Source organism: Bison bison, unplaced genomic scaffold, assembly GCF_000754665.1.
Source record: "Bison bison bison isolate TAMUID 2011002044 unplaced genomic scaffold, Bison_UMD1.0 scf7180017864498, whole genome shotgun sequence".
Taxonomy (NCBI): domain Eukaryota; kingdom Metazoa; phylum Chordata; class Mammalia; order Artiodactyla; family Bovidae; genus Bison; species Bison bison.
Genome location: NW_011495057.1, coordinates 593,973 through 618,511, shown reverse-complemented (window position 1 = coordinate 618,511; position 24,539 = coordinate 593,973). Strand labels below are relative to the sequence as shown.

At 42.5% G+C, this 24,539-nt stretch overlaps 1 protein-coding gene across 2 annotated transcripts in view; it reads left to right on the top strand.

Annotated features, from left to right (window-relative positions):
- Window positions 1–24,539, top strand: part of CLUL1 (clusterin-like 1 (retinal)) — a 30,903-nt gene that overhangs the window by 2,301 nt on the left and 4,063 nt on the right. Inside the window, exons 1-7 of one of the 2 annotated variants that reach the window (XM_010828900.1) lie at window positions 2,008–2,073; window positions 3,037–3,155; window positions 4,811–4,959; window positions 10,340–10,507; window positions 12,968–13,400; window positions 18,550–18,687; window positions 22,631–22,845. In XM_010828900.1, coding sequence (XP_010827202.1) covers window positions 3,050–3,155; window positions 4,811–4,959; window positions 10,340–10,507; window positions 12,968–13,400; window positions 18,550–18,687; window positions 22,631–22,845 — 1,209 coding nt within the window. In that variant the 5' untranslated portion in view covers window positions 2,008–2,073; window positions 3,037–3,049. Of the gene's footprint in view, window positions 1–2,007; window positions 2,074–3,036; window positions 3,156–4,810; window positions 4,960–10,339; window positions 10,508–12,967; window positions 13,401–18,549; window positions 18,688–22,630; window positions 22,846–24,539 lie in introns of those variants that run through there. The other variant, XM_010828901.1, reaches the window with a different exon arrangement.

Sequence of the window (24,539 nt, the reverse complement as noted above, 5' to 3'; positions counted from 1 at the left end):
AACAACAACAAGAAAAAAAAACAACGGAAAAAGCATGTAGAGTCCAGCCATGACTTCAAGTGAGTCCAAATTTGGACAACAGAAAAGTAACAAGAAAGGTTCTCAGAGTCAGAGCTGGCACTGATGCTGCACAATTTCCTAGGATTGACTTTCCCAGAACTGGACTCTTGTCTTCCTGAGAAAAAGACCCCAAGTGCTGCTTCTTCCTTTGGCCATGTGATCACCTCTCAGAATAAGACACATCTGTTTGTAGGGGTGGTTTAGATTTGCTCAAAAGTGACATGAGGCTTCTTAACATAATAATAGTTTAGATTTTGCTTTGAGCTGATCTGTTTTCTAGCAGAGTTAAGAGGTTTTCAACTAATATTGAGAATTGCCAGATAGTTAAGACAGCTAAGGGCTTCTCAAGTGGTAAAGAACCTGCCTGCCAGTGCAGGAGACTTGGGTTCAATTGCTTGGTTAGGAAGATCCCTGATGTAAGAAATGGCAACCCACTCCAGTATTCTTGCCTGGAGAATCCCCATGGACAGAGGAGCCTGGCAGGCTACAGTCCATAGGGTCACAAAGAGTTGGACATGACTGAAGCGACCTAGCACACACACAAGACAGCTAAATGAGATGTGGACAGGACTTCTGGTGTGTCTTATAATTCCCTATCCCCGTGTCCAAGCAGAGCAGAGATAAACTCCAGACTGCAGGTTGCTCAGACACAAGGGTCAACTTCTAAGGGCCCCAAAAGGCAGGTGAGTCAGTTTAGAACAGTCAGTGTGACCTGCTGAAAAGTACCGAGCATCACATTAATAAGTAGTGATCAATAAGTCCAATCAATAAGCATCAATAAGTGGAATCCCTCCAAACTTGGAAAAGGGACCCCAAGACAATCTTGAGATTTCAGTAGCCAGAGACCCAGACTACAGTAGCTGCTATGGTGACTCTCTAATTGTTTTTAGAAGAATCATTTGCTGAATTTTTAGCTCAGCTAATCAATTAGTATATTGTAGTGAAATGCTCACCTATTACACTCTTTATAGGCTAGATGTTATCATTTCATCTAGTTAAAATGTTTGCATATGTTTTTTAAAATGCCAAACAACTATGTAAATAATCTTCAGAATGTTTTTAAAATTAATTTTTATTGGAGTATAGTTGTTTTACAATGTTGTGTTAATTTCTGCTGTACAGCAAAGAGAATCAGTTACATGTACACATATACCCACTCTTTCAGATTCTATTCCCATATAGGTCATCACAGAGTATGGAGTAGAGTTCCCTGTGCGATACAGTAGGTCCTTATTAGTTATCTCAAAACGTTTTATCTAAGCATTTTCTTACTCTTTTTCATATTGTTCCTTACATTTCCAACAAAGAAATTTGTTTGACCTATATACGAAGAGGTGTGTGTGTGTGTGTGTGTGTGCGCATGCACATACACGTGTGCTCAGTCATGTCTGACTCTTTGAAACGTCAAGGACTGTAGCCTGCCAGGCTCCACTGTCCATGGAATTTTCCAGGCAAGAATACTGGAGTGGATAGCCATTTCCTCCTCCAGGGGACTTTCTCAACTCAAGAATGGAACCAACGTCTCCTGCATTGGCAGGCAGATTCTTTACCACTGAACCACCTGGGAAGCCTGTGTAAGAAGATACATAGAAAAAATTTCAAATTAAAAAATATTTCTAAGGCTTTAACGAGTCTTATCAAACATATCTGTGTATGCTTGTTTTGGCAACACAGATACAAACACTGGAACAATACAGAGGCCCCAGTACAAGGATGACACGCAAATGTATGAAGAATTCCATATTAAAAAAAAATTGTGTAAAATAAAGTAGCTCAAGGTCACTGTTCCTGATCGTGTAGACAGCCCGCCCTCTAGTGTTTATTTCGAGACCCTACCACATTCTAAACCATACCCTTAATCTCACAATGTTAGGTTAATAGGATTAAGAGCTGTGTCATCAAATTAATAGAACAAGATTAAATCCCTGACACAGACAAACATTAAATCAGAGGAAAGTGAAGGTCCTTACAGAAGCTGGTGGCAACCTCGTTGGTGAGAGCCTGCAGTTAGTGGTAAATATGTTAAAATTTTATTTGGTAAATAGGGTCTTGATCCCCGGGAGAAGGGAATGGCTCTTGACTCCAGTATTCCTGCCTGGAGAATCCCTTGGGCAGAGGAACCTGGCGGGCTACAGTCCACGGGGTCACAAACAGTCGTACACAAATGACCGACCAACACGGAACTGAAAGGGTCTTAACAGAAAGAGAATTAGCTCAAATGATAATTCTAGACGTAAAATGTGATAGCTTTGTAACTACCAGTATTTTAAAAAGACATTCCAAATGTAGATTAAATAATATAGGGTTGGGTTTTTATTCCAAAATAACAAATATATATATAAAAATATAAATATCCTTTTTGGGAGGAGTTAAGATAATCTAGAGATATAACTGTGAAAGCATATGTTTTTACTGGCAATGTTTACAACTAATTGTATAAAAGGAAATTTATTATCTGAGAAGAAAAAAATTTGTGTAGGATTCATTTATCTGATGGCGTTTATAAGATATATGAGAAAAATCTGAGGGGTTCTTGCTTTCATAAAAAAAAAAATAAGTAGTGAACCATCTAGGTTAAAAATTACTTATGGCCTGAGAATTTTGGAGAAAAAACAATCCCCTCTGACATAGCTAATTCTGTGTTTGGGGTTGTTTACTGTTGACAAGGAAATAAAATGAAGTTTGGATTCTGCAGGGCTGGGATCCATACTTTTGGTTGCCTTAAATTTCAAATGCTTCAGATGAAGACCTTATTTAACTGCCATGAAGAATGCAAACAAAAGAGGGACTTGGGTTGTCTTTTCAAAGAATTTATTTAGATTTCGTTTCCTTATGTCTCAACTATATCAACATGCATTGTCTAAAGTCATAAAGAAAAATCGACAGAAAAATGCTTTGACTCACCAGGTGTTTTCAACTGATGCCAACAGAAACTAAACGGAAGGCATCTGATACAGGTTTATCCTTCCTTCGCAGTCACGGCGGAAACATGAAGCCGCCACTCTTGGTGTTTATCGTGTATCTGCTGCGGCTGAGAGACTGTCAGTGTGCGCCTACTGGGAAGGACCGAACTTCCATCCTTGAAGACCCGAAGGGTAATGTCTGGTATCTTTATCTGCACCGTGTCCCGTCTGCCTGTTTCCATGTCCTGCTGGCACTTACTGTGATTTACAGTTGAGAGATAACCGCATTCAGAACGCCCTCTAGTTTCACAGGGAGACGTTCTCCAGGCTCTTAAGCCAAGTAGACAAGACGCCAAACATCTGGATTAAAAATAGAAAATTCCAGTTGTGTCTCTGAGAACGGTTCACAGTTCCAGATGTTCGCCATCACAGAGATAAAACTTGCCAACGTCTTAGGCTGCACGGCTTGGGTTCATCCAGATGTTCGGTGTCCTCTGAGCACGGTTTTAACGAACAGTGAAATTCTTTGCTAGCATTTGAAACATTTAAACAATTAAAGTCATCCATGCAGTTATTCGTGAGACCGTGAAAGGATGGGTTAGAGCGACATCGAATCTGGTTGGTCTGTGCTCATTAAATTGGAGCCTTTGTTTGCCGAGATAGCTTTGGGTGCCTATCTTAGAAAAATAAATTAGTTTAAATGTTCCTTTTGGGGATCTGTAAATAAATTTGGAGGCCAGGTTAAGCTCCTTTGGCGGCCACGTTGGCTATTGTGAAAAGAGTATGACAAACGATGTATTTCATACTCACTAAAGGCTTTTTAAAGGGGTGTTAGAGACATCCAGGAGGTTATTAAAGAATCTTGCATTATACCAGATACTTTCTAGGTTTGATGCCTCCTGGGAAGGTAATTGAAGCTGAAAGAAAGGGAAATTGTTCTCTCTGTTTGAGGTTCCCAGTTGGGCATTTAATATAAATTGTCTGTGAAGAAAATTCAATGTTTTCTTCTAATATAAACACACTTGAGTTTTAAGGAAAAGAAAGAAAAAATTGGGTAAATGAAAACAGGCTCTGAGGAAAATGATAAGATGGGGTTAAATGAACTCTGACTTGGCTGGAAGCTCAGAAGTGAAGAACAGAAGGTATTTCCTTTGGGGTGGGGGTGGGGGGCGTGGGTAGCCCCCTCCATGTGGTAGCTGATAGCCCAAGCATAGTGATCTGCTTTTGGAGTCTGATGCAATAAAAAAACAATTAAGCCTCTGCTGGGGATACACAAAAAACTGGTAAACTCATTGTATTCTTTGTATTATTATTATTACAAAACTTTCAACTTTTTATTTTGTATTGGGGTGTAACTGATTAACAATGCTGTGGTAGTTTCAGGTAAACAGCAAACAGACTCAACCATACATATACATGTATCCATTCTCCCCCAAATCCCCCCACCCATCCAGGCTGACACCTAACATTGAGCAGAGTTCCATGTGCTGTACAGTAGGTCCTTGTTGGTGATCCATTTTAAATATAGCGGTGTGTACCTGACCTTCCCAAACTCCCTAACTATCCCTTCTGCTGGCAACCATGAGTTCGTTTTCTAAGTCTGTGAGCCTCTTTCTGTTTTATAAGTTCACTTGTATCATTTCTCTTTGGATTCCACATGTAAGGGATGTCCATATGGTATTTTTCCTCTGTCTGACTTACTTCACTCAATGTGACACTCTCTAGGTCCATCCATGTAGCTGCAAATGGCATTATTTCATTCTTTTTAATGGCTGGAACTCATTGTATTCTGATACACTATAATCTGATCAGATCCTAAAGGAAAAAACTACAACATAATCTTTTAGGTTTTTCCAAGGCTGGGGAGATAGACGTAGATGAAGAGGTGAAGAAGGCTTTGATTGGCATGAAGCAGATGAAAATCCTGATGGAAAGAAGAGAGGAGGAACATAGCAAGCTAATGAGAACACTGAAGAAATGCAGAGAAGAAAAGCAGGTACAGTCACTGAAAATCATACCTGTCCTGGGACGTCCGGTGGTAAAGATGCCTCACTCCCAATGCCGGGGCCATGGGTTTGATCCCTGGTCAGGGAACTAAGATCCCGCATGCTGAATGGTGCAGCCTAAAAAACAACAACAATGACAACTGTATAACTGTTCAGAAATATGTCTGGACCATAAATAGTGCACATCTGAATGCAGTGGAGAAATAATTTATTTACCCTAAACATAGTTTTTCTGGAAATCCACCCTATTGGAGGAAGACTTTGAAGAAAATTTCAAATTTCTTCGAAGAACATATTTCTTGTAGATTATGCCTTCGAAAGACTCCATACTCAGGTGTTTGGAGGATTCAATGCTAGTTGGGAAATGCTACTTTCTTAAAACTGCTTCATGGTGCCTTTTGAGTTGGAATGTCAAGTCAAAAATGTTTGGAAGTTTTGGACCAGATCAGTGGTCTACAAAATTTTTTTTCTTTCCCATCCTTATTACTGTAATTATTGTTACCATCCACTCCTGAATATATGCATTTTCATTTATTTATAAATTAGATACATGAATTGCTACCAAGTCCATATTTCAAATAATCTTCTACATATTTTGAAAAAATTTTAGCTTATTGCCAAATCTGTTTAGATCATCATTTTTACTGACACAAGGCCAACAAAGAGCTCATAATGAAAAAGTGTTAGCCCTGCCATTATTTCTTATCTACCTGAGCAGGAGTTATTCATATTTTTTAATCTGCTGGTTATTTTTTTTTCCAAGAATCTTTTAAAGTCTCCTGCCCTTTTAGTGAGGGCTAGTTTAAAGTAGTTAAAAACCGTCATTTACCTGTGCTCAGTCATTCGGTCACATCGCCAGGCTCTTCTGTCCATGGAATTTTCCAGGCAAGAATACTGGAGTGGGTTGCCATTTCCTACTCCAGGGGATCTTCCAGACCCAGGGATCGAACCCACATCTCTTGCAGCATCTCCTGTATTGGCAGGCAGATTCTTTACCTTTAGCGCCGCCTGGGAAGCCCTCACTTACCTGAGTCCTCTTAAATGGCAATTCACTGCAACTGGCTCCAAGTGAACAGAGGCAACCAGTGTCAATGCTTCTGGAATGTACAGAGTTCCTCTTCCCCAGGGTCCTCACGCACAGCTGGCCACAGGCAATGGCCTGGCACGAGCACCAGTGCCTGTGAAATAGTATATCAGCCTCATCAATTTAATTCATGTACCTTTACTTAATAGTTTCTGTCTAAACTATATACCTTATCAATGGAGAATATACATTATATTCAGACATCCATGGGCCATATTAAAAACTGTTCATATGTTACAGTATAAAGTCAATACATTTCTAAATTATAGACATTGCATGGCTCATAGTTTAATGGCAATAACGATTAACATCACACTCAGAATAGTTAAATTTTAAAAAATTTATTTTCAACATGCCCTTAAATCAAAGAGGGTGTCAAAACTATAACAAAAATAATTTGCAAAGTATTTTAAATTTTAAAATTGGGAGTGCGTACTGTGCTTAGATGCTCAGTCGTATCTGACTCTTTGCGACCCCATGGACTGCAGCCTGCCAGGCTCCTCTGTCCATGGGGATTCTCCAGGCAAGATTACTGGAATCAGTTGCCATGCCCTCCTCCAGGAGGGATCCCTCCCAACCCAGGGATTGAACCCAGATCTTCCACATTTTTAAACTTTATTTTCATGAAAAAATGTTTAATTGTGGTAAAATATATATCATAAAATTTGCTGTCTTAACCACTTTTATGAATACAGCTCAATAGTATTAAATACGTTTACATTGTTGGGCAACCAAGCTCCAGAATTCTTCCTATTTTGCAAAACCAAAACTCTTTTGTTTGTTAGTCATGAAGTTATGTCGACTCTTTTTGAGACCCCCCTGGACTCTAGCCCGCCAGGCTCCTCTGTTCATGGGATTTCCCAAGCCAGAATATTGGAGTAGGTTGCTGTTTCCTTCTCCAGGGCATATTCCAAACCCAGGGATTGAACCCATGTCTCCTGCAAAACCAAAACTCTGTACCCATTAAACAATTCCCCATAGTTGATTTTTAAATTAAAAAATAAATAGAAGTTCTAATATCTCCTCTCTAGACCTAGATCTATAAAGGTGGGAATCACCAAGCTCCAGGACTTCCCTGGTGGCTCAGATGGTAAAGAATCAACCCTCAATGCAGGAGACCCTGGTTCAATCCCTGGATCGTGAAGATCCCCTGGAGAAGGGAATGGCTACCCACTCCAGTATTTTTTGCCTGGAGAGAATTCCATGGACAGAGGAGCCTGGTGGGCTATAGTCCACGGGGTCACAAAGAGTTGGACATGACTGAGCGACTAACACTTTCACACCAGCTCCAGGGAGTTCCTGGCACTCACTGTGGCCATTGGGTGTCCCCTGAGCCATTGAAGCAGGGCTATGTCACAGGCTGTGACCTCAGAGCTGGAGTCAGCCTGTCACCAGCTGGTTGATTGTGCAGCCACACAGGGTCCCTGGTGAGGAGACGGCTTGAGCAGCAGCTGCAAGCCCTCCTTCCTTTCAGCAGCCAGCAAAAGACCTTGAAGAAATCAAAACCTGCTCCTTATGAAGAAATGGGGAAGCTCCTCTAAGCCAGATTCTTCCCTGGTGGGCTCGTGAGTCTGACCACCAGGAATAACCACACTAGATATCATTTACAGGCCCTTATAAAACACATTATCACATCCTTCCAGCGTCTGGGTAAACCATCATTTTCATTTTACAGCTAAGGAAACTGAGTTTTGAAATGTTAATTAATGTGTTAACCCAACCCTGTCATTACTGACCCAGGAGAAAGTGAGCTGGCGCTGTGCCTTCGGGACCTAGGACTTTCTGTTTTACTCCTTTTCCCTGGCCTCCTGGTGAGCCAAGGAGGCAGCACAAACTATGAAAAGAAAGCTCAGTGTGAGGTCAGCAAGCGTTAGTTCCATTTCAGATGCTGTAGAATCTCAGGAGCTAGTGGAATTTTTATTATTTCTTAAGACTTATTTCTTCTATTTTTTAAATCCTTGAATTATAGTCTTGAAGTATGGGCACTCATAAAAATTCATTTTATTTTATTTTTTCAAATTTATCTCATTATTTGGCCATGCCACACGGCACGTGGGATCTTAGTTCCCCCACCAGGGACGGAACCCACACCCTCTGCACTGGATGCGTGGAATCTTAACCACTGAACTGCCAGGGAAGTCCCAAAATGTCATTTTAAAAAGGAAAAATCTGTTTAACCCGAAGTCTCCCTTCCTAAAATGATTTTAAACCTAAAGTAAAGGATACTTTACATAAATTATGAATTTGCAGATATGGGGTGGACATCCCAGTCTCCCAGAAAAAAAAAAACTCCATCCATCCTCGGGTAACCTGGCATGATCTCAGTCCCCCTCCTCAGCTTCTCCCTGTTTGTGTTTAATACGTGTGTGCTTCAGTTGTGTCTGATTCTGTGTGACCCTATGGACTGTAGCCCACCAGACTCTTCTGACCATGGGATTCTCCAGGCAAAAACACTGGCGTGGGCTGCCATTTCTTTCTTCAGGGGATCTTCCAGATCCAGAGATTGAACCCACACCTCTTGCATGGGCAGGCGGGTTCTTTATCACTAGTGCCACCTGGGAAGCCCATTTTATATTAGTGGGAGCATCTAAAGCTTTCTTTTACTAAAGTGGGAAACCCTAAAGCAGCCCTTCAAGTGATTCCACACCACGCACCCCTGTCCAGGTTTGGGTGGGACTTTGGTAAACTGACTGCCGAAAGACAACTCTAAATATGAAATCTATCGCTGGGTGGGACATTTGGACGAAGCAGAGAGCTTGGACAGGACATTCCTAAACCAAAGATCTACTTCCTCTGGGGCAACAGTTCACTATCAAATCTTGGGCCATGTGATTTGGCCGTTGGTTTTCATTATGCTCTTGGAGGTAAGCGAAAGCAAATCAGATGATTACAGGCTAGGTGCCTTGCTTGCTTGTCTCAATATGAAAACTTAAGAAGTAGATCCTACGAGTATTCCTGTTCGCTACAAAGGAAATGGGCTCAGAGATGATTAAAAATTTGCCCAAGGGTCCACAGTGAGGGTAGTTTGTAATTGGAAATACTGGGATTTTGGTTTACTGTGACAATGAGCATAATATTTAAAAAAGACTGAGGAAATTTGGGTGGTGTTGTTTCCTCCCCTGGTGGAACAAGCTTTCTTAAGAAGTTGCAGGATTCCATAATTGTTCTGCAAAGCCCCAAAAGATAGGTTAAGCCTGTCTAGATCACGAGGTTTGTTTGGTAGGCTGGGGGCCGGCCCGGTTTCCTATATGGCATGCTGCTAAGGACAGCTGGCTTAACCCCAGGATTCTGCCACTAGAAGAGATGAAAATTCCAAGCTTAGCAGAGATGTGGGAGATAGTCATTGCCCAGTTGTTTCTTGGGGCTAAATACGCCAGGAAGGGGTGCTTATCTTTTTCTTTTCCAGTAGGTAAAATTACGCACTAAATTGGTTTTAGAAACTGTGCTCACTCGTGTTTTTCCACTTAAGGGAGTTGCCATCAGCTCTAAGGCTCTCCTCTTATGGACGCGTCTTTTAGCTTCCCTAACTCCCCTGAGCTACTTCTCAGGCCTTGAGGGAGCCGGTTTGCAGAAGTCCCCTCTTGCAGGCAGGCCTGGGGGGTCTGTGGGATGCTGGCCTGGCAGGGAGCTCTGGGGGCGGGGTTGACATTCTCCGGACCGGTGTCACCTCTGCTGGGTGGGACCTGGTCGAGTACAGCAGGCACCGCCAGGCGGCGTGCTCGGAATATGGACGAGAAACACAAAGCTGCTGAGAACACAGCATCTCCGCCATTAGAATGCAACTCACTGCGAAGGCTTGATGTAATGTACCAGAGTTGTGCTTTCTGGCAGTGTTTAAGAGCATATAAGAATTAAAGGCAGCATAAATGAAGGAGATAAATGTGTCAACTTTGTCAGCCTTAAAATTCCATCTTCACATCCTCCAACGATTAGAAGTGAAGACAGATAAGTAAGCAGATCAATTAGGCATTCTGTAGAGCAAGGGCTGTGTCTTTGTGGCTGGTTTACTCATGAGCAGCGAATGCCCATCCTATAGCAAGCTCTCAATAAACAGCTGTTGAATGTATAAATAAACAGGTGGATAAGAAGTGTCCAGTTTTCAGTAGGGATCAAGAGGTGCCCTTCTCTTAACTGAAAGATTCCGGGTAAATCTATCAGCTGCTCATTTGTAGCAGAAATGAGGTTTAGTTTAGAATACGCACATTTTGTAAAGTGAGAAATCAATTAAGATATAGCACACAAAGTCATGAAATGGAAAATAGGGTGTGTTTCTACTTTTTAATTAGGAGGCCCTGAAGCTTATGAATGAAGTTCAAGAACATCTAGAAGAGGAAGAAAGGCTATGCCAGGTGTCTCTGATGGATTCCTGGGACGAATGCAAATCTTGCCTGGAAAGTGACTGCATGAGATTTTATACAACCTGCCAAAGCAGTTGGTCCTCTATGAAATCCACGGTAAGGGAAAAGCAGAACTCAAGATTGCTAAGTTCTTAAGGTACCTGCTTCAGCTTACTTTTTAAAAGTAATTTATGTTAATATTTAGAATAGAGATGGCTGATCTGATAGTGACCTTTTGCAACCTGGAATCTAGCCTTCATATTCCTGTATGAATCACCGGTGGGTATGTAATTTATGAGTTAGAACAGCCACCCAGTGTCTGTCCCCCTTCTCATGACACTGTTTGTATCTCTTAGAAATACCCTCTTTCTGCCTTTTATTTGTTATTTGTGAACCTATTCATGCTAGATTGTAAGCTCTATGAGGGCAGGAACCGTATCTTATCTGCCTTCATTTAAGCATTGTAGGTGTTCAATAAATATTTGCCGAATTACATTCTGAGCAATAGTATTATAGTTTCTGATTTCAACATGCTTTGATTTTGTTTTCTCTGGAGGCCAAACCTTTGAAGGCATTCTCTGCCTCCTGAATCTTTTCTTCAATGGGCTTGCCTTCTTGTGGCAGCACACACATGCGTGTGCACACACACACACACACGTGCCCACATTCATGGCCCCTTTATCTCAATCTATGTCCTATAGGACTGGCATGTTTTCTTTTCTTGTTCCCTTGGGCTCTCTTCTGGGCAGAGAGAATCACAGAGGGCGGTGACCTGAATAGGATGAGCTCTGACCCATAAAAGGCTCCTCTGCTTTTGGCCCTCCCCCTCGAAGAAGTGGGCTGAGTATGAAACACAGTGAAATCCTCCTCCCTGTCAGAGCATGCACTAATTAGAGTCTGTTCTTGGCTTGGCAGTGCCATCCCCAATTACAGAGGGAGAAACCCCTAGGATAATTCATATGCCAAGTTCATTTGCCTCCACTGTTAATTGCATCTGCTCTATTTTTGTAGCCAGTCTCAGATACAGCAGAGTATGTTGGATGAGCACTGGGTGGAAGTCAGGAGCTTTGAGGACCATTCCTGTCTGTGATAGTTGTGTAACCTTAGGACAATTACTTGGACTTTTAAATTTTTGTTTCTGTGTCTGGATTGAGGTAAACAGAAGCTGACAAAGAGAGAGGCAGATGATCCACCCAGTTTACTTTTTGAGAAGGGGATGAGTCCTCTAAGGATTCCTGGAGAACTCTTTGAACAGAACTGGGGTAGCGGGGTGGATGGTGGTGTTCCAGCAGTGATGGTCGATGGTTGTTATGTTCCAAAACACACAACATGGTCACATCACTTTCATACAAGGGCAACTCTGGCATGATCTTAAATGTCACAAAGTTGAAGGAGAACATGGTGTGATTCCTGGAAGATCTCCCTCAAAGAGTAAGAAATTCTATAATTAGAGCTTCATTCCTTTGACTACAGCCAAGGAGGGCTTTGATCACTGGTAATATGTAATATCCTTAAGTAACCTATTTAGATGTATTAAGCGCCAATTGCAAAGAGTCAGACACAGCTTAGCAACTGAACAACCACCACAACAAAAAGGATCCATGCTAAGCTAAGTCGCTTCAGTCGTGTCCGACTCTGTGCGACCCCATAGACGACAGCCCACCAGGCTCCCCCGTCCCTGGGATTCTCCACGCAAGAACACTGGAGTGGGTTGTCATTTCCTTCTCCAATGCATGAAAGTGAAAAGTGAAAGTGAAGTCGCTCAGTCATGTCCGACTCTGTGCGACCCCATGGACTGCCGCCTACCAGGCTCCTCTGTCCATGGGATTTTCCAGGCAAGAGTACTGGAGTGGGGTGCCATTGCCTTCTCCGAAAGGATCCATAGCTCAGTGCAAATGTACTGATCTTCTCTCCATGGACTAATTTAAAAACATGAGCCCAAGGAGAGTAGGAGGACACTAATAACATCCCACTTAGGTGGGGAAGAAACCTGAGACACTAAGGCAGAAATGAAAGATGGGAGCCTTCACAGTTTTCAGGCAATCAACATGGTCTAAAACCATGCATGCCAACCACCACCAGTACATAAGGACTGTGGCTTGTCAACAGTATTGAAAACTTGGCCTTCTTAGGTCTTTCGGTAGGCAAAGAGAAACCAGGAGGAATTTCAGACCCTATTCCATAATCAAAGTCAAAGCCAGGTGCATACATGTATGCTAATTTTGTGACCCCATGGACTGTAGCCCCCCAGTCTCCCCTGTCCACGGGATTCTTCAGGCAAGAATACTGGAGTGGGTTGTCATGCCCTCCTCCAGGAGATCTTCCTGACCCAGTGATCAAACCCGCATCTCCTGTGGCTCCTGGATTGAGACGGATTCTTTACCACTGAGCCACTGGGGCAGCCCCAAAGCCAGGTACATGAGTAGTGATCTTGAAGTGGATCACCTCTTCCTAGTTTGCCCAGGATTGTTCTTGATTTGGAATGACTTCTGTAAGTTGACTTAAAAGTTTACAATAAAAAATAGTCCTGGAAGAAAATACATTTATTTCATTTCTGTTCCCCACCCCTCCCCATAGATTGAACGGGTGTTCCGGAAAATATATCAGTTTCTCTTTCCTTTCCATGAAGACGATGAAAAAGAGCTCCCTGTTGGTGAGAAGTTCACTGAGGAAGATGTACAGCTGATGCAGATAGAGAATGTGTTCAGCCAGCTGACCGTGGATGTGGGATTTCTCTATAACATGAGCTTTCACGTCTTCAAACAGATGCAACAAGAATTTGACCTGGCTTTTCAATCATACTTTATGTCAGACACAGACTCCATGGAGCCTTACTTTTTTCCAGCTTTTTCCAAAGAGCCAGCAAAAAGAGCACATCCTATGCAGAGTTGGGACATTCCCAGCTTCTTCCAGCTGTTTTGTAATTTCAGCCTCTCTGTTTATCAAAGTGTCAGCGCAACAGTTACAGAGATGCTGAAGGCCATTGAGGACTTATCCAAACAAGACAAAGGCAAGTATTAAAAGATTATTTTTACTTAGATATCTACACTAAAGTTAAGTTTATTTAGCTTTGGAAATGGTAACTGTTTCTAAGTCATCATACAATGTTTCCAAGAGAGGTGGTTAATGGATAATCAGTCTCATAGCCCCTTAGAAGAGACTCTGAGGTCTCCCAAACACCAGCCCTCTCCTGTCTTTGTCAAGAGCTTTGTGGGGCTGTTTTTTCTTTCTAAAGCAAATGTTCAAAGCTGACAAAGAAACTGCTGGTAAGGTGAGAACTTTAAAAAGATGGTAGCCTTCTTTATTAAAACTCGGGCAGACACTCAGCTCTATTCTGCTTGAACATCATGAGGTTTCTTTAAAATCAGTCCAGGCTCCTCAGCTCCCAGTTAAGGAAGATGCTTTACTACTACTACTACTACTACTACTACTACTACTAAGTTGCTTCAGTTGTGTCCGACTCTGTGCGACCCCATAGACGGCAGCCCCCCAGGCTTGGCCATCCCTGGGATTCTCCAGGCAAGAACACTGGAGTGGGTTGCCATTTCCTTCTCCAAAGCATGAAGTGAAAAGTGAAAGTGAAGTCACTCAGTCATGTCCGACTCTTCGAGACCCCATGGACTGCAGCTCACCCAGGCTCCTCCATCCATGGGATTTTCCAGGCAAGAGTACTGGAGTGGGGTGCCATTGCCTTCTCCGAAGGAAGATAAAACCAGGTCACATTTAGGGCCCTCCACGGCCTCCTCCGCATCGCTACTGTAGTTCCTTAAATCACAACATTTGTGCACAAAACCAGATTCGGTGCTCACAGACAAACCCCAAACTACAGAAATAGCAACTTCTGTAACTTATAAGAATTGCCTTCTACCAGTACCACTCATGCCCCCTGATATTCTATGTTGGAAAAACAATCCTGCTTTATATTTTTTAAATTAATTTGGCAGCACTGGGTCTTAGTTGCAGCATGTGGGATCTATGACCAGGGATTGAACCCAGGCCCCCTGCGTTGGGAGTGCAGAGTCTTAGCCTCTGGATCACCAAGGAAGTCCTTGCTTTATGTTGTAACACAGGAGAAGGTTCCTTCTTTGGGCTTCTGTGGAGTGGGTGGGACCCAGCATCTCAGAAATGAGAGATGTCATGTGGGCCACAAGGAGAATCTGTGTTTCCTTGAACTTATCTTTGTGGACCATTAGGCCAAAGACAGGTATGTTCTTTGATGAAAAATGAAAAAAGCTCCTTCCAGAAATCCTGCTATTTGTCCATAGGATTTCCCAGGCAAGAATACTGGAATGGGTTGCCATTTCCTTCTCCAGGGGATCTTTCCAACCCAGGGATGGAACCTCGGTCTCCTGCATTGCAGGCAGATTCTTTACCATCTGAGCCACCAGGGAAGTCCCTTTCCAAAGATACTCACATCCTAATCCCCAGCTGCTGCTGCTGCTGTTTAAGTCGCTTCAGTCGTGTCCGACTCTGCGCAGCCCCATAGAAGGCAGCCCACCAGGCTCCCCTGTCCCTGGGATTCTCCAGGCAAGAACACTGGAGTGGGTTGCCATTTCCTTCTTCAATGCATGAAAGTGAAAAGCGAAAGTGAAGTCACTCAGTCGTGTCTGACTCCTCGAGACCCCATGGACTGCAGCCTACCAGGCTCCTCCGTCCATAGGATTTTCCAGGCAAGAGTACTGGAGTGGGTTGCCATTGCCTTCTCCACTAATCCCCAGAACCTGTGAAAATGTTAAGTTACATGGCTGAGGGAAAGTAAGGCTGCTGATGGAATTGTGGCTACCAATCAGTCGACCTTAAAATAGGGAGAGTGCAACTTCCCTGGTGCTCCAGTGGCTAAAACTTCTCACTCCCAGTGTAGAGGGTCTGAGTCTGGTCTCTGATCAGGGAACTGGATCCTTCATGCCGGCATGAAGATCCTGCACTCAGCAACGAAGATCCTGTGTACTGCAACTCAGACCTGGTGAAGCCAAATAAATAAATAAAAATTAAACTTAAAAAAAAAACAAACAAACACCAGAGAGAGTATTTGGGGTTGTCACTTTCATGCATTGGAGAAGGAAATGGCAACCCACTCCAGTGTTCTTGCTTGGAGAATGGGCTGCCATCTATGGGGTCGCACAGAGTCAGACACGACTGAAGCGACTTAGCAGCAGCAGCAGCAGCAGCAGCAGCAGCAGCAGGTGGCTCCAGTGAGATCACAAGAGTTCTTAATAGTAGAAGAAGGAGGCAGAAAAGCATTGATAGGGATGGCAGAGTGAGAAGGACTTGGCCCTACTTTGCTGGATATGAAAATAGAGGAAGGGAACTAGGAGCCAAGGAAGGTGGTGACTTCTAGAAACTAGACAGACATGGAGATGGATTCTCCCCCAGAGCCTCCAGAAAAGATCAGCCCTGCCAACACTCTCATTTAGCCCACTGAGTCCCATTTCAGACTTCTGACCTACAGAACTGTAAAATAATCTATGTTGTTTCAAGGCACTAAATGTGTGGAATCGGTTACAACAGCAATAGCAAACTATTACATGTCTCTCATCAATAATATACTCTCTGAGTGAGCTTCCCTAGTGGCTCAGTGGTAAAGAATCTTCCAGACAAGCAGGAGATGCGGGTTTGATCCCTGAGTCCAGAAGATCCCCTGGAGGAGGAAATAGCAACCCACTCCGGTATTCTTGCCTGGAGAATCCCATGGACAGAGGAACCTTGCAGGCTGCAGTCCATGGGGTCACAGAAGAGTCAGACACGACTAAAAGACTACACAACAAGATTCGATAAAATGGTGTAGTGTAGCAGGTTCACACAGCGCTGGGTGCCAGGTGATCTGGGTTATAATCCTGCCCTGGAGAATGTTACTGTCTTTAATTTTCCCCTAGAGGAAACAGGCAAGCTGGGAGAACAGATGATTACTAGAAGTGCTCGAAGGGAAGTAAATGAATCCACGATGCTTGTAAAAGTGAGATTCTGACCTCTGATCAGAAGGCAATCGAAATCCTGAGAAAATAATAATCACTTACCTGCCCATAGGTAATCCTGACATTTCTGGCATGTTGCATGAAATTGGAAACATTTGGACGAGTTCTGGCCAAGTTCTCCACACAGCCAGAGAGTTCCAGAGATATTGGAAATGTCTGTTTCTTAAACTAGATGTAGGTATTTACTTTATGACTGTTCTTTTTTTGAATTTCACATATATAATGTTATGAACAGTAGTTCAACGATTTAGGAAAACATCTAAAGCAGATCTAAACATCTAAAGAGAACCTTTTTCTGTTCTAGAAGAATTAATCACCCATATAAAAATGATGAAGGGGTTGCCTAGAAGGGGTCCTGAGGCTCTGTGTTGGCATGGCTGAAGGGAGGTGATGGGTCACTGCCATGGGAATAGAATGGGGAATGGCTGTCATAAAGACCTAGAATTTGCCACCCCTGAATATAGCAGGTATTAATCTAGATGCTGCAAAAAAGACAAGGGTAGCTTATGATGCAGATGACACAGCTCCCAACTTTTAGGAGTTCAGTTTAAAGAAAGGAGGGCTTCCCTGCTGACTCAGACGATAAAGACTCCATCTACAATGCGGGAGACCTGGGTTCAATCCCTGGGTTGGGAAGATGCCCTGGAGGAGGGCCTGGCAACCCACTCCAGTATTCTTACCTGGAGAATCCCCATGTACAGAGGAGCATAGTGGGCTTACAGTCCATGGGGTCACAAAAGAACCAGACACGACTGAGCACTAAGCATCAAAGAAAGGAAAACAGATCAGTGGACAGTTACACAACCTTGTTGTAACTGAGATGACAGAAGAAGGTATAGAAGAATGACAAGATTATGATGATAGGACCGAATCCCTCCTCTCGAGGGACTCAGAGACTAACAGAGAAGACAAAAATGAACCAGCACATTAGGCAGAGATGTTCTACTGTAGAACTCACGGGGGTTCTGTGGGGCCAGAGGAGATGCCACTAAATCTATAGGGAGTGGGGAAGAATGACTGGTATTCTACAAGGGGAGTGCTGCTTTACCCGCCAGAAGATCTAGCAAATGCCTGGTAGGCTTTTAAACAATAAACTTCACAACTTATCTCAAAATGGAATGTTTCATTGTTTAACATCAAGGATTTAATGTAACAGAATATCATCAGGTTACCAATTAATAATAAGTTTTTCCTAGTGTGAAACAGTTGGGAATTATCAATTTTCTGTTGCATGCACTCCTTTTTTATCATCATTTTTATATGGACGATTAATTCTTCTAGAACAAAAAAAAGGTTCTTTTAGATGTTTAGATCTGCTTTAGATGTTTTCCTAAATCTTTGAACTACTGTTCATAACATTATATATGTGAAATGCAAAAAAAAAAAAAAAAAGTCATAAATACCTACATCTAGTTTAAGAAACAGACATTTCTAATATCTCTGGAACTCCAGTACACATTTGAATTATAGCTCGAAAAAGTTAAAATTTGTTGTTGTTCAGTTGCTAAGTCATGTCTGACTCTTTGCACCCCATGGATTGCAGCACAACAGGCTTCCCTGTCCTCCACTATCTTCCGGAGTTTGCTCAAGTTCCTATCCATTGAGTCAGTGATGCCATACAACCATCTTATCCTCTGCCAAGGATAATTACTAGAAAAAATTTTAACAGAAGCCCAAAAAGAAAAGTGGCTTATAATTCCCTATTTAGTTAACACCAGTGACATCAGAAATAATAATGATAAAACTAAGACACACTAAATTTAAAAGAATTCAAATATTCAAAGGAACAAAATAAATGAAAGCTGCCTTCTCCCACCCCTTTAAGTCTCTCTTCCAAAAGATAGTGACTATTCATAATTCCTCAAGATTCCTGCCTGAAAATAAAATTATTTGCATGAACCTCTGTGTGGGAGGTTGGAATTGGGGCAAGTCGTAATAATAGTAATGATGAGTAATAATATTAATATTATATTTTAATAGTAATGTGATTACTGGATTAAAGGATATGTGCACTTTTAATAGATGTCAAATTGTCTTAGCAACTGGTTACACCAGTATGCCCGCCTGCAATTGAATACAGAACAAAGATTTTGAAAGTGCTGGTTAGAAAGAGAAATGTCATCGCACTCATGCCTTTAAAGTTCAGACTCTGATGACACTGGTGTGAAACTGCTGTGTTCCTTGCAGATTCTGCCCACGGTGGACTGAGTTCCACGACGTGGCCTGTGCGGGGCAGAGGGCTGTGTGGAGAACCTGGCCAGAACTCGTCCGAATGTCTCCAATTTCATGCAAGATGCCAGAAATGTCAGGATTACCTCTGGGCAGGTAAGTGATTGTTATTTTCTCAGGATTTCAATTGCTTTCTGATCAGAGGTCAGAATCTCACTTTTACAAGCATCGTGGATTCATTTACTTCCCTTCGAGCACTTTTTCGCAAGCTCAGCGACATCTGGGGGTGCTCAGGGCAGGTTTGTAGACTCTTATTATTCAAAAGTAGGTCAACTCACTTTTTTCTCTTTTTGAAACTCCCTTATTGTTCCCGTGAAAAACATGTATGGTTAAGGACCAAACACTCAAGTGAGCAAAAGGGATCTCTGGGCAAATTAAGGCAATTATTTTCTTTTTAATGCAAAGAGAAAAAAACATCCAGGAAAAACTTTTCACATTGTGTAAGCAACTTTTTGGCCAAGTGAGTTTTTTTTAAATGACATTAACTTCTTCCAGTTGGTGGGTTAATTACTAACTGTATTTAGTGATTCAGTATTGGATTGGCCAAAAATTTCATACATAAGTAACATCTTATGGAAAGACCCAAATGAAATTTTTGGCCAACTTAATTTTTAAATATGGGTAGCTGGCTTAAAACTCAACATCCAAAAAACTAAGATCATGGCATCTGGTCCCGTCACTTCATTGCAAATAGATGCGGAAACAATGGAAACAGTGACAGACTTTATTTTCTTGGGCTGCAAAACCACTGCAGATGGTGACTGTAGCCATGAAATTAAAAGATGCTTGTTACTTGGAAGAAAAGCTAGGGCAAACCTAGACAGCATATTAAAAAGACATTACTTTGCCAACAAAGGTCTGTCTATTCAAAGCTATGGTTTTTCCAGTAGTCATGTATGAATGTGAGAGTTGGACCATAAAGAAAGCTGAGCACCAAAGAATTGATGCCTTTGAACTGTGGTGTTAGAGAAGACTCCTGAGAGTCCCTTGGACTGCAAGGAGATCAATCCTAAAGGAAATCAGTCCCAAATATTCATTAGAAGGACTGATGCTGAAGCTGAAGCTCCAATACTTTGGCTCCCTGATGCAAAGAACTGACTCATTAGAAAAGATCATGATGCTGAGAAAGAGTGAAGGTGGGAGGAGAAGGGGATGACAGAGGATGAGATGGTTGGATGGCATCACCAATTCCATGGACATGAATTTGAGCAAGCTCCAGGAGTTGGTGATGGACAGGGAAGCCTGGTGTGCTGCAGTCCATGGGGTCACCACAGAGTCCAACACGACTGAGTGACTGAACTGAACTGAGTGGCTTCTCACAAGCCCCAAGCAGCCTGTCACATCCTAGACCTGACTAATAGCCACCTTTCATTCTTTCCTCAGGAGAAAAATGATCTCCACTGGCCCTTCTCACTTTCCTCTGACCCTCAAGTCCCTTCCCCAACTGAAGTCACTTCCCATCTACTAGGGCCTCAACACAAATATCTTACTAAAGCCAAGAAGAACTTTTGATTCCTCTACTGCTGCTTCTTTAAGGGAAGGAAATTCTAAAAAGTGTGGCTAAGAATTGGAGCAAGAGATCAAATATAACTCAAGCTTTTTATTAGAGCAGATGGGGGTCTAATTTCTTCAGAATTGCTCACTGGGTGACTCTCCACACCTCTGTTTCATCATTGGGAAAATGAAATTAATATAGCTACTACACACAGGTATTTCAAGAATTAAGTAAGATGTCTGAAGTATTTATGATTCTCATTATTCAAGTGTTTGTGCTTCAAGCCAGAATTACAAGGTTGCTCACAGACACAGAAATTTTTATAACAGAAAAGTATACACTAATGTGGAAGTGTTAGTTGGTCAGTCGTGTCCGATTCTTTTCGACCCCATGGACTGTAGCCCACCAGGCTCCTCTGTCCATGGAGTTCTTCAGGCAAGAATGCTGGAGTGGGGTGCCCTTCCCTTCTACTGACCTCTTATAAGAATAGTCCAATTCAAACGTCCCGCTGATGTATCACTAACTTCCTTATGTCTAGTGAAACACTTGAAGAATAATCTCTCCCTGATTATCACAAGATAATAGAGAAGATGGAAGGAGGGTGTTGGGGAGGTGATTAGAGCAAGGTGGTCAAAAGGTACAAAGTTCCAGTTACAAGATAAGTAAGTACTGGGATGTAATGTGCAACATGACGACTGTAGCTAACACTGCTGTGTGATATACAGGAAAATTAAAAGAGTAAATCCTAAGAATTCACATCACAGGAGAATTTTATTTTCTTTTCATTTTATCTATTAACATATGAGATGATGAATTTTAACTAAACCTACAGCAGTCATAAGTTGACAGTATGTGTAAGTACAACCTTCCTGATTTATTACTTTTAATAGTTCCTGTGTGACCCTGAATATTCATTGGAAGGGCTGAAGCTGAAGCTCCAATACTTTGGCGACCTGATGTGAAGAGCTGACTCATTGGAAAAGACCCTGATGCTGGGAAAGACTGAAGGCAAAAGGAAAAGAGGGCAGCAGAGGATGAGATGTTTAGATAGCATCACTGACTCAATGGACTCAATTGGAGCAAACTCCAGGAGATAGTGGACAGGGAAGCCTCGTGTGCTGCAGTTCTTGGGGTCACAGAGTTGGACATGACTTAGCAACTGAACAACAACGAAATACATTCCTTAAGATTTTTCTGTTTACAAGACTATGTCATCTGTGAATAGAGATAGTTCTACTTTTTCCTTTCTCACGTGATTGTGTTTTACAGCAAGTTTCACCTTTATTTTAGGGAAATCTTTTTCCACTCTCTGAAAGAGTCAATGAGAATCCCTTGTAGAATTCTCCTTGCCTAAAATCATGAGGGAAGTCACCACCTTCTTCCGCATAATTTAAAGAAAATTTACATCACTATTTTAAAAGTTAACAACTCTAAACTTGCAAATGAAGACATTTTAAAAGAATATCTGGATCTCCTTTCAAATGTATACTATATCTTGTTAACTGTGACTCCCTTTGTTTTCAAAATATTTTCTTGAATTACTTTTCAAATGCATGTGCATGCGTGCATGCTAAGTTGTTTCAGTCGAGTCTGATGCTTTGCGACCCCATGGACTGCAGCACGCCAAGCTCCTTGTCCTCCACTATCTCCTGGGGTTTGCTCAGATTCAGATTCATGCCCATTGAATTGGTGATACCATTTATGATTCATCAATTACAGCTTGTGTGAGCTCTGTGTCAGGATGGAGCCTCCACCATACGGAGCAAAACCAGTTCCACTGTCAGGGGAGAGAGCATGATAAACCCTAAACCGTTCTTAAAGGCTTCCTCAGACAACGAGACACATCACTTTGAAGATGGCACATTCAACGTCCAGGTGGCAGGGGAGTGCACACTCCCATGTGTCCTGACCTGAGTATCAGGGAGCAGTCCTAATGACCTTCAGAGATGCTAAGGAAAGGAAGACAAGGAAAAGGCACATTTGCTAAATCCTCAGTGTGTGTTGACCCTGTGACCAGGCACTTTGCAGTGTTATTTCATTCATGCCCTTTGAACCTAGTTGAAAACTCACTCATGGTCAAAAAGGCTGAAAACAGAAAGCTTAAGGGCTGGGACTTAAATCCACAATCCTTTTTTTTCCTTTTTGCTGCTGAGCATTCATGCATGTGTGCTCAGCCACTTTAGTCACGTAGGTCTCTTTGGGATCCCATGGGCTGTAGCCCACTAGGCTCCTCTGTCCATGGGACTCTCCAGGCAAGAATACTGGAGTGCGTTACCATGCCCTCCTCCAGGGGACCTTCCCAAGACAGGGATCAACCCTGTGTCTCCTGTGTCTCCCGCATTGCAGGCGGGTTCTTTAGCGCTGAGCCACCAGTTCACTTCAGTTTAGTCGCTCAGTCGTGTCCGCCTCTTTGCGACCCCATGAATCACAGCACGCCAGGCCTCCTTGTCCATCACCAACTCCCGGGAAGGCCCTAAATTTACACTACCCAACTCCAAAGCCCATGGACCTTTTCCTTTACCCTGTTACTTCCTTCTTTGCTAGACTGCCCTGCTGTTCCTGAACTATACACAAAGGCGGATGAGGCCCTTGAGTTGGTCAACATATCCAATCAGCAGTATGCCCAGGTACTCCAAATGACCCAGCATCACTTGGAGGACACCACGTATCTGATGGAGAAGATGAGAGAGCAGTTTGGTTGGGTAACAGAGCTGGCCAGCCAGACCCCAGGAAGCGAGAACATCTTCAGTTTCATAAAGGTAATGGAGAGCCAAGAACAGATATGGAGATTACATATGCATACATTGATTTTTCTGTTTCTTATTAATTCCATCTGAATTTGACAACAAGCTGCAGGAGGATATTCATACATTGTGATTGTACTCAGGCTGACTTGTGCATGGCCTTTAGAAAACAAGACACTCTATAGAGAAAACCAACTTAAAACACAAAATACTTTCTAATCCAGAGATGGCTAATTCTTTGTTTTAATCATCTGCACTTTATTATTCTTTTTACAGTATTATTTATTTGTTTTTGGCTATGCAGGGGCTTTTGCTGTGTGGGGTTTTCTCTAGTTGTAGTGTACAGGCTTTTCATGGCAGTGGCTTCTCTTCTTCAGGAGCACAGGCTCTAGGGCATGTGGCCTCAGTCACTGTGGCGCATGCACTGAGTTGCCCCGCGGCACATGGGATCTTCTCAAATCAGGGATCGAAACTGTGTCTCCTGCATTGGCAGGCAGATTCTTTACCCCGGAGCCACCAGGGAAGCCCCCAGTGATGGCTAATTCTAATAAGAGCTATATATAGTGTGAATTATAGCTATATTCACAGAGAGTGTGATATAACTGAAACAGGTAACCTTGAAGAAACCTGGCCAATATTGTTTCTAAGAGAGAAGATTTTCAGGTAAAGAAACTTGAGTTCAAAAGCTGGCTCTGAAACTTATCAGCTGAGTGAGTTTGGGAAAATTCCACCTGGAAAATGGGAACAAAAATAGCTACTTTAATATGGGTGCCTGTAAAGTGATGAGTATAGATTCCTTATCTGAAACAAGAGCTCTGTAAATTATAGCTCTCACCAGCTTTTGACACAATAAGCTGCTGACTTACTTTGAGAATTAAACACATTTTTATATTAATATTCACAAATAATCAGATTGCCATCTTAAGTTGCACTTGTACCATATCTCTCCCACGTCTCATCAATAACTCCTGTTGCATAACATAAAACAGTGGTTGAATTTCTTTCCTAATGCTCCCCTACTCCACACACACACATATGACGTTAATACACGATGCACAGGCTAGTGGTTCCTGATGAGGCTGGTGTTGGTGGGCTCCTAAAAAGACCTGGCTACAGGAATCACTGGGCAGAGCTATCGGAGGTGCAGTATTTTGTGCAGCATGTAATGTTAGTGCCCTCCCCAGACCGATGCTAACTGCTCACCCCTGCAACCTTCTCCAAAGGGTTGTCCTTGGAGCCACTTATCTCTCAGGATCAGGCTGAGGCTGGAGCTCACCTGAAGCCACTTCCTGGATTAGCTTCTCCCTCTTCTCTGTCTTGCTTGCCTCATCCCCTTAAAAGCTCTACCTGAAAGCACTCTTCGTAAATCACTGTGTCAGACGCCGAGGCTCTGCTTCTTGGCAATCTGACCTGACATCTTGTATCCTAGTGAGTCACTGTCTTTCAAACTACGAGGTCAGTGGTTGAGAAATAAGTTTAGAGTCACAACCAGCACATTAAAACAAAACAAACAGAAAACGGAATAGGACAGACTAGAAGAAAAAAACATTAGAGTGCATTGTATTTAATAAGTCAGACGCGTATGTCATGAAACTTTCATTTCCATATGTCTGTTTATATGTGTGTATACATCATACAGGGCTTCCCAGGGGGCACTAGTGGTAAAGAACCTGCCTGCCAATGCAGGAGACACAAGAGACTGGGTTCGA